Consider the following 10,200-nt stretch of genomic DNA (forward strand, 5'->3'; position numbering starts at 1 on the left):
GGAAACCCCAAACAGGGTCCGAGTCAGGCAGGACTAAAAAATGACTGAACTGTATATATACATATATATATAATAGCATGTTTTTAATTGAAAATTTTTAATTAATTAATTTAGACTATTTTCCCATGGTTCCATGAGTCATGTTCTTTCCCGCCCCTCCCATCCACTGGGTTTTACATGTATCCTTGATCCAGGCCTATTTCCATATTATTGATCTCTAATAATAGCCTGTTTTAAGGTTTGCAAAGCACCTCGTGTTCTCTCCCGTGTGCGGCTTGTGCTCCCCCCGTGCCTGGCACCAGGAGCTTAGTAAGTCCTTCCTGTAGTCTGGAAAGTCTCCCTGGTCCCTTCAGGGTCTGCTGGCAAGGCAAGAGCGCAGCACTGGACGGGGCAAAGCAGGAAGCCGCCTCCCAGGAGGAAAAAGCAGAGAAAACTGCATTTGCTTCTCAGGAGCAGCCACGCGGCCGGCTGAAGTCCTCGAGTCCCCGGGTAGGGGCAGAGTTTGGGGCGCCAGATGGGCCCCCATTACAAACATTAATCAGTGATCAATAATCCCTCCCTGGACAGGTGAGGAGGAGAACCCTAAGCCACAGAGAGGCGCTCACAGCTAGGCCTCCCGGGCCAGCTGTACCCCCTTCTAGCCATGGGACCTCGAGCAAGACCTTTAACGTGTGGGAGCCTCAGTCTTCCAATCCACTGATGAGCATTTCCCAAGGCCCCAGGATCAGGGGGCTGGTAGAGCCCAGGGTCAGGCAGGAGAGGAAGCCCTGCCTGGGAGGCGCTGGTGAAGGCTGGGATGTGCCCAGGACCACAATGCAGGCCGGCATTTCTGACTTCAGGGCTGCCCCCCTCACACTGGGGGTCCCTGACTTCCCTGGACTCCCAAGCCCCCCTGGAGGCCTGGCCAAGACTGCGTCTGGAGGTCCTGGAAGAAATGCTCCTTTCAGGAGGAACCTTCCCCAGCCCACCCGGCGGCCAAGTTCACAGACCATTCTAAGCCCATCCAGATGGCAGGACAGAATGCGGCACCCCGATCTGCAGAAGGGCCCCCCTTGTGGCCTTGTACTTCCCAGCTGAGTAACCCTGGGAAAGTCACCTCACTGCTCTTCTGCCTTGGAACCAACACACAGCATTGACTCCAAGAGGAAGGTAAGAGGTGTGTGTGTGTGTGTGTGCTGGGGGAGAGACAGAGAGACAGACAGAGAGGGAGATACAGACAGAGAGAAACAGAGGCAGACAGACAGACAGGGACAGAGACAGAGAGACAGAAACAGAGAGACAGAGATGGAGAGAGACAGAAATAGATAGACAGAGACAGACAGAGATAGAGACAGAAAGACAGAGATGGAGATAGAGACAGAGAGAAACAGAGACAGACAGACAGAGAGACAGAAACAGAGACAGAAAGGGAGATAGAGACAGAGAGGGAGATAGAGACAGACAGAGATGGAGATAGAGACAGACAGACAGAGACAGAGAGACAGAGATGGAGAGACAGAAATAGACAGAGAGACAGCCAGAGACAGAGACAGACAGTGACAGACAGAGAGGGAGATAGAGACAGAGACAGTTACTTTAGCAAAGGACTGGAAAAACTCACTTGACAATCTGTGAGTTCACTTTCCTTTTTTTGAACATTTAAATAAAGATAAGATTTTTTTAGCCTAAGGGCAAAAAAAAAACTTCATTAAAATCAATTAGTTGGGAGGAGTCCCAGGTGAATTCTGCCATTTTTTAAGCCTTACAGAGTCTGGTGAACACAATTACCTTTGCTGGGTCCCCTGTGCACTTCAGTGAGTGCCAACAGGTGACAAGGAAGTGTCCAGGGCCCTCTGTGTGGAAGCCTGAAGATTAAATGTATACACACAAGTGTACCACTATCCCCTCCCATCCCCCTCTAGGAGCTCCGGGCTGGCGGAGGGGCAAGTGCTCGCTGCAGCCTCTGTGCAGGGTCCTGGCAGCAGGGGCTCCCCAGGTGAGGAGGAACAGGACCAGAGACCGGGCAGAGCAGCAGGCGCTGGTCCCTCCCTCCCTCCTCCCAGCTGCGCTGCCTCCTCGTTCGGCGCCCCCCACCCCCACCCCCAGCCCCAGCCCAGGCCCTCCCCTGGCCGCTCCCTCCCGACGCTGTTGCCGCTGCCACCACCACCACCGCCGCCGCCGCCGCCACTGCTGCTTCCACCGCCGCCTGGTCGTCCTCACGGGCTGCGCTCCATCCCCGGGGCTGCTCGGGTGCCCCCTCCCTCCCGTGGGTCCGTCCCTCCTCCCTCTGCCCCCTCCCTCCCGTCCCCTCCCCTCCCTCTTCCCTCTGCCCCCTCCCTCCCTTCTCCCCTCCCTCCCTCCCTCCCTCCTCCCTGCTCCCTCTCTCTCTCTCTCTGCTCGCCGCCCGCCCGGCCGCCCGCCCGCTCTCGCCGGCCCTGGCGACAGAGCTGACGCCGCGGGGGCTCTCGATGTGACACCATGACCGGCATCGCGGCCGCCTCCTTCTTCTCCAATACATGCCGCTTCGGGGGCTGCGGGCTGCACTTCCCGAGCCTGGCCGACCTCATCGAGCACATCGAGGACAACCACATCGGTACCGGGGCCGCCCCGGGCTGGGGGGAGGGGGCGCCCGCTGCGGGGGGTGGGGCGGAGGGGAGACGCGGACCCGGGCGAGGGAGGGGCGAGGGGAGCAGGCTCTGGGCGGGGAAGCCTCGGGGCTCTGCGGGGCCGGGGCCGCTTCCGCCCGCCCCACCCGGGCCCGGCCCGAGCTGTCAGGCTCGGCCGCTGCTGCTGCTGCTGCTGCGGCTGCTGCCGCCACCGCCGCCGCTGCCGCGGGGAGGGCGGGGCGGGGGCGGCGGCCATTCCGCTTCCTCCTCCTCCTCCCCCCACCCCCACCCCCACCCCGGGGGCCGCCGCTGCGTCCTGTCAGCTCCCGTTGCTAGGTGTGGCTGGTGGGGTAGAGAAGAGAGGGGGAGGAAGAGGAGGAGGAAGGAGGAAGGACGGGGCGGGCGGGCCGGCGCCCCGCGTGCCCCGGCCCCCAGCGCCAGCACGCGTGCATGCACGCCTGTTTGCTGGAGAGCTGGCATGCACGCGTGCACGCACCCGCCGCGGGCCGCAGCCGCAGCCGCCCCTGCTTCCCAGGGGACTGTGCCGGGGGCGCGGCCTAGGCCGGTTGCCTGCGTGGAGAGGGGCGCGGGGCTGGCCCGGGACCTCCAGTCGGCGAGCTGCCCTTTAACTCAGCAGAGAGAGGGGAGTCCTCCTCCCCTCCCCCACCCGCCGCTGCCAAAGTCACTGCCAACCCCCTCCCCCCATCCCGCCGCCAAAATCCCGCCGCCAAAGTCAGGGCTCCGTTCCCGCCCGCCGCCGCCGCCCAACCCAGGTCCGCTAAGTGGCCCCCCTCCCCTGTGGAGCGGCCGTCACCTGCGGCAGGTGTGCCATTGGGAGCTTGTACAGGTGTGTGTGTGTGCTCACGTGCACGTGGGACAGACAGGGCACTCCCAAGGGTCAGCCATTGGGCCCGGCGGGGTCGGCAGCGCGGGGCCTGCAGGTGCCGGCGTAAGAACCCGGGGGCAAAGCGGGGCTCCTTGTGCTTCTGCCGGAGGTGAACCCGGGCAGGTGGCAGCCGCTGCCGCCCACCGCTTGGGGCTTTGTATCTCGGGGCCTGGCACGTGGGAGGCACTTAATAAGGCCCCGATGATTGATTTTTTTGTTTCAGGGATGTGAAGGAGGAAATCGGGGAACTGAGGGTGGGCAGCCCGCCGCAGTGCTGGGGGTGGGGCTCTAGGCAGAATGGGGAAGATGCGAGTTCAAATGTTCCACGGAGTCCTGGAGGGGCTGTCCTGCCTTCAAGTTTACTCCTCCAGGAGTCCCTGAGAGTCAGGGCTTAGCCTCGGGGGAGGCTGGACGGTCTTTGGGACCCCTGGCAGTGTGCATCCAGGGCTGGCCTTAGAGTCCTGCAGAGCTGAGTTCAAGGGGTGCCGGTGGCTCCTCCCAGCCCTCCTGGGTCCTGGACCCCCGGCAGGCTCTCTAGATACACCAAATACATAGAATTCCAAAGGAAAGGGATTATATTGAAAAATAGCAAAAGCATTTAGGAAACCATTTCCTGGAGCCCAGGTGGAGAAGTGGAGCTTGACTAGCCCCTGGCTGTCCTCTGAGGCTTGGGGCTGTGACCCGGGCCAGGGGCCTGCCCTCCCCCTACTCTGACAGAGAACATCCTCCCCTGGGCTGGAGGAGTGACCTCGGGCAGAGGCAGCCTCCAAATGGCCTCCCAGCCTTAGAATTCTAGCAGGTCCTGGATGAAGGCCTTGCCCCAGGCCCCAGAGTTTGGGGGGGCCCTGGCAGATCTTTTCAGCTAAAGATTCTCAGGGTATCTTAATCTACTCCTCTTCATTCTGCTTGTCCAGAAGGAATAAAAACTAAGACTATCAAACCCTCGTTTAGAAATCAGCCTCTAGTCCTGCCAGAAACCTTGCTTGGGAGGCTCAGTGCCTGGGGAAGATCATGTCATCTCTTGAGATCTCAGTGTGGTCCCCTAGAAAATGGAAGGCTGGGAGGGGAGGGCCTGAAAGGCCCCCTCCAGCAGCGAAGGAAAGGTCAGACCCTGCAGTCAAGGTTATGGCCCGAATTGCTCATCTGCATGAGTAGTAGGTGTTCCTCACCCTCAGAAATCCAGGTCTGCCCCCCTCCAAGGGCATTAATCTTTAAACACACTGAAAGCTTTGCCAGAAATGTTAGCTGCATCCCGGAGCAGGTTCTTCCCATTATCCATCCCCCACTGCCCACCCCCAGTAAGGCGGCAGTGATGAGAACAGGATGAATCTGTGGCAGAAGTCACAGCCACTTGCCTCAGGGGACAAAGGCCTTTTGAAAGTCCCCTTTGGGGTTGAAACTTGGGGTTTTAAGCCCTTCTCTTCTGTCCTGGAATCAGTGCTGTATCCCAGTGACACACACTTTTTAAAATGTCCTTCCCCTCCATCTCAGAATTGCTACAAAGCATCCATTCCGAGGTAGAAGGAGCAGTAAGGGCCAAGCTGTTGGGATGGTGGCACGTGCCCAGGGTCAGGCAGCTAGGAAGCATCTGGGGCCAACATTTGAACCCAGAATCTCCCATCTCTGGGCCTGGAGCCTTGTTCTTATGTCCTTGTCATTTCTGAATGTGCGTCTCCACAGGGATCATCCCAATCAGCCCGGGCAAGGATTCCGGATAAACCGCTCCCCACCCACAGGCTGCCATCTTTCCCATCCAAGGAGAGAGGTAGATTTCCTTTCTTGTCAGTTTCCAAACTGGACAGGAAAATATCCAACAAGCAATCAGTTTCTCTCTCGTGCTCCGGCCTGCAGGGTTTGCTTATTTCAGGTCTTCCTGTGACTCTCTGACTTCATCTCATTGGCTGCTTTTTATGGTGCAAAAATATTGTTACTTTCCCCAATCACACTTTGTGTAGTCGTTCTCCAAGTCAGAGAACATCTACTCAATTTCTGGCTCTGTTCCTATGTCGGCCTGTAGACAGACTCTCCGGTTTTTCTGTCTTTGACTTTCTGAGGTTTGAAATGTTACCAGAATGGTGTGATCTCTGGGTCAAAGGGCATGGATATTGGAGTTACTATCTTTTCTTTAAAATAGATTTTTATTTATTTGTTCAATATTTCCCAATTACATGTAAAAATGTTTTATTCATTTAAAATTTTCTTTTAGTTCTAAATTCTTTCCATCCCTTCCCTCCTCTACTGCTGGAGAAGGCAAACAATACAATAATCGATTATACATGTGAAGTCATGCAGAGCATATTTCTGGATCTGCCAAGTTGAAAAAGAAAACACACCAAAAAATAGAAAAGAAAAAGAAAGTAAAAAGCGTGTGCTCGAATTACTCTTCTTGGGAACTTTTCCTCATCATTCCCAGAATGATTAGATCCCTTCCCAACAGTGACTGGTCAGTGAATGTTTATTGGCGTGTTCCAGGGGTGCAGACTGGCAAAATATGGTCCAGGATTCCTCTGAGTGTGCAAATAGCTACAAACATGTAAGATGTGTGTGTGTTCTGTGGTCCATGGAAGGGCATTTCAGAGGGAGGAAAGGCTTCTTGACTAGAGTGGAGGTCGAGTCCTGAAGGAGTCCCGTCACCCAGGAGGCGGGTGTAGGCGTAGGGGCCTGCCAGGGTTTGGCCACAGATCCAATATTGGGGGTGAGGGGGGGGAAGAGAGCCTGGCTCCGTGTCACTCGGGGGAGGGGGGATGCCCTCAGCGGTAAGAGGGCCCCGAGAAGCAGGAAGAGGTGAAGATTCACCTTCCTCCTGCCCCAGAAGTGTCAGAGGCTGCAGGGACCTGGGCAGGAGGAGGGCTAAGCAATGACCATTCCATGGGGTTCATCCCTCCCTCCAGAGATGTCAGCGAGAGGAGAGGGGAGAAGAAGGGACGGGATGCCAAGAAGAGAAGGATTCTTTGTAATGCCTTTGGGCTCAGGACAGTTGGGTTAGATCATGGAGCCAGCTGAAAATCCTGCCACAATTCAGACAATGTGTAAGACTTCAGCCTCGGCTGCTTTATGTGTAAAATGGGGGGGCCAATAAGGACCTTCTGCGCCCTCCTCAGTAGCCAGCCTACTTTGACTGCTTCCAAGGCCTGCCAAGTACTGTTATTTCCTCCTACCTTTGCTACCCAGCTGGGAGGTGGCGCTCTGATCCTTGTTTTACAGATGAGGAAACTGAGGCACAGTGGGCTACGGACCTGACCAGGGTCTAGACGCTATCTGAAGTCTGCTGTGAGCCTCGCTCTTCCTGACTGCTCTGTACCCCTTTGCTGCCCAGGGCTGGCCCGTTCCAGGCTTGGCTGCCTTTCCCACCCCCCCTTGCCAAATTCCCCTGGCAGCAGAAGCGGAGATGGATCTCCGACCCCTCCATCCCTGCCGCCTTGCCAGGGCTTGGCCAGGGCATCCCGCCTCCTGCCATCTTGGGACAGAGTAGGGAGGGAGGAGCCGCCCCACCATCCCCTAGAAAGAAGCCAAGAGCCGGCAGCCTCGGGGCACGCGCAGACCACCAGCCAGCCTTTAAGTGGGAGAATCCGGACAGAAGCAGTCTTTGGTGTTGCGAAGACCGAAGCTTCCTCGAGAGATGGGAGAGCTGCAAGGCCTTGCCGAAGTGAGAACCGAGGCTGACTGGCCGCTTCGTGGGCTTAACTTCCTTATTTAACAAGTGGGGAAACTGAGGCTGGGGCCGGCTGAGCGGCCGGCGCTTGGCTTCCTTCTCTGGGAGTCTGGGCCAGGCTTGGGGGTGCCGCGTGGAGCAGCGGGGGACAAGCCCCTTCCCCAGCCCGCAGCCCAGACTAGCTCTGGGTCCGATTTCTGCGCGGGCCAGAGGCGGCTTGGCCTCCCGGAGGCCTGAGTCTCTCCCGGAGGTCTTTGGAAATCCACCCTCCCTCCGCACGGGAGCCCAGGGTTTAATCCCTCTCACAAAAGGCGCCCCCTCCGGCCGGAGCGTGGAGAGGCCCAATGGCGCCTCCCCCGGAAGTTGGGGCCTGCCCCGAGGCTGCCCAGCTGTGGTGCCTGAGTGGGATGCCGCCCCGCCCTCTGCCTTGGGGAAGCCCCTGGCACTGGCGAGGCTGCCCTTGGCTCAGGGAGGGCTCCGCCAGCCCCTGCCCTGCGCCGGCTTCCCTCCGGGCGGCCTCTACGTTCCGAAGATGATTAGAAGGTGCTTTTTCATCCGCGGGGAGCTCGCTACCATATGAAACAAATCGGGCCCTGGGTGACCTGGAGAGCTGGGTTCAAGTCCGGCCTCTGACCCTTCCTGGTGGAGTGACCCTGGACCAGTCACTGACCCCAGTTGGCTAGCCTTTGGGGCTCTTCCGCCCTGAGGCCGATCTTGATTCTGACCTGGAAGGTGTGGGGGTGAAAAGGAAACCCAAGAGAGGCTGCCTTGGAGGCTGCTGCCCCGAGGCCGGATGGAGCAGTGGGCAGAGCCGGGTCTCCCAGCAGCATTCCCCTCTGCTCTGTGCTGCCCCTTGTTCTTCCCTTCTCAGAAGGACCAGGTCAGGGCTGAATCCCTCCATCTTCCCAAGTGAGAGGCAGGAAGACCCGAGTTCAAGTCCGGCCTCAGACACAAATGAGCTGGAGGAGGAAATGTCAAACCACTAGTCCTGTGACCATGGGAAACCCTTTTCTCTCTCTGACCTCAGTCTTCTGATCCTGAAAATGGGAGTATCCCTCTCGTACAGGCCTGAGGAGGCTGTTAGGAAGGCCCTGGACCCCCCATTGGGTCCCAATATGGGGGATTCACTGTGTAAACCTTAGCCCCGAGCTCTTCTGAGCTCTCCCAGGCCCAAACCCAGACGTGGGGGCACCGGACTGTCTGTCTGTCCCTCCTGCTGGGCCTGGAGACCAAAATTTTGGTTCCGTTTTGTTTCCTCCTACAGCGGGTGAGCAAAAAGCCCAGCCTCGGCTTACCCTCCCTCCTAGGGCCGAGGATCCTGCTGGTACAAATGGGGGTCCCACAGCACAGCCACCCCACCGTGGCCTTGCACCTCCCTCTGGGGGGGTCCTTCCACCATCCTATAATCAGAGGCTTCGCACTGTCCCCCCAAAAAGCTGCTCTGGGTATTGTTAATGCTGTGCTCAGGGGTCCCCCAGAGCCTGACTTCCCTCTTCCTTCAGTCTGAACTCCCTGGGGCTCTCCCAGGGCCTCAGACATGGAGCCAGACAGGAACTCGGAGATTCCCAGCCCTAACGCCTCTCTACAGATGGGGAAACAGAGGCCTGGAACCAGGAGTCACCATGCAGCGTGCCTCCCTTTGCTCATCTGAAAAATGGGAGTAAATAGCACCCCCTTACTGAAGAGAGTGAGACAGAGAAGTGGGCCACAGACTGTGAGCTGTTCAGTTTAGTGGCAGCTGGGAGCCCCCTCCCACCCCCCAAGGCCTCTGCCCTAAAGAAAGAGGTGCCCGGACTAGAGCGGGGTCCCTGTGTGTGTGTGTGTGTACAGCCGGGACCGAGGACCGTCCACGGCCTGCAGAGCTCTAGTGTCCACAGCCCCTGTGGCTTCTCCAGACGTGCGTGTTTCTTTTTCAGTGTAATAAATTCACACTCAAAGCTGCCTTGTTTTTCTGTGATTCTTCCTGGCCTTTATGCATTAGAAATAATTTGGTGACCTTCCTTTTTTGCTCTCTCCCTATTTCCTTCCTTCTTTCCCTCCCTCCTTCCTTCCTTCCTTCCTTCCTTCCTTCCCTCCTTCCTTCCTTCTTTTCCTCTCTCCCTCCTTCCTTTCTCCCTACCTTCCTTCCTTCGTTCTTTCCCTCCTACCTTCCTTCCTTCTTTCCTTCCTTCCCTCCTTTCTTCTTTCCCTCCTTCCTTCCTTCCTTCCTTCCTTCCTTCCTACCTTCCTTCCTTCCTTCCTTCCCTCCTTCCTTCTTTTCCTCTCTCCCTCCTTCCTTTCTCCCTACCTTCCTTCCTTTCTCCCTTCCTTCCTTCTTTCCCTCCTTCCTTTCTCCTTACCTTCCTTCCTTCCTTCCTTCTTTCCTTCCTTCCCTCCTTCCTTCTTTCCCTCCCTGCCTCGCTCCCTCCCTCTCTTCTCCTTCCTTCCTTTCCTGACTCTCCCACACTAATCCCTTCTTCCTCATCCAGGCCAACTCGCCTCCCCAACCCAGAAAAAAGAAAGAAAAGAAAGGAAAGCCAAATGCCTCCTGGCTCTCGTGCTGCACCTCAGCGGCCTTCTCCCTCCCTGGTCCTTGGAGCTCCAGGTTGGCATGGCTGGGACCCCTTCCTCAGGCTCTCGGCTCCCAGTTCTGCTCACCTAGGGCACATCCCGGCCCCTCACCCTCTCCCCCATCCTGCAGCACTTTCCCTGGCTTCTGTCTCAGGCCGACCCAGTGTCTGAGGCCTTCAAGGCCCAGCAAGGGCTCTGCTGGGAGGGCCATGCCTGGATGGAGGGGCTGCTCCATGGTGTCTCCTGGGGGCCCACCAGCCACCTGAAGGAGGGAGGCAGCACGTGACTTGTCCAGGGTCACGCCATGGGGCCCCTCTGAGTGCCCATTGATGGGTGGGTGAGTGGCGCAGAGGAGGGGCCTGTCACGAGGCCTCAGGCCTTTCCTCCCCCGAGTGACCCCTGATGTGCGCCCTGCAGACGCCTCAGGATCCAGCCAGAGGGGCTCGGAGGCCCCCCAGAGGGGGGAGGGGGAGGGAGAACAGAGTCCGGAGGAAGCTGCTCCTGCGTGCCCAGGATGGAGAAGGAGC

The 10,200-nt window shown here is 58.0% G+C and overlaps 1 protein-coding gene across 2 annotated transcripts in view; it reads left to right on the top strand.

The window, feature by feature from the left end:
- The first annotated feature begins 1,900 nt into the window (after positions 1-1,900).
- JAZF1 (JAZF zinc finger 1) overlaps positions 1,901-10,200 on the top strand; it is a 210,948-nt gene continuing 202,648 nt past the window's right edge. The window contains exon 1 of one of the 2 annotated variants that reach the window (XM_056800431.1): positions 1,901-2,572. In XM_056800431.1, coding sequence (XP_056656409.1) covers positions 2,458-2,572 — 115 coding nt within the window. In that variant the 5' untranslated portion in view covers positions 1,901-2,457. The remainder of the gene's footprint in view (positions 2,573-10,200) is intronic. The other variant, XR_008912514.1, reaches the window with a different exon arrangement.

The sequence above is a fragment of the Monodelphis domestica genome, chromosome 5, assembly GCF_027887165.1.
Source record: "Monodelphis domestica isolate mMonDom1 chromosome 5, mMonDom1.pri, whole genome shotgun sequence".
NCBI lineage: Eukaryota > Metazoa > Chordata > Mammalia > Didelphimorphia > Didelphidae > Monodelphis > Monodelphis domestica.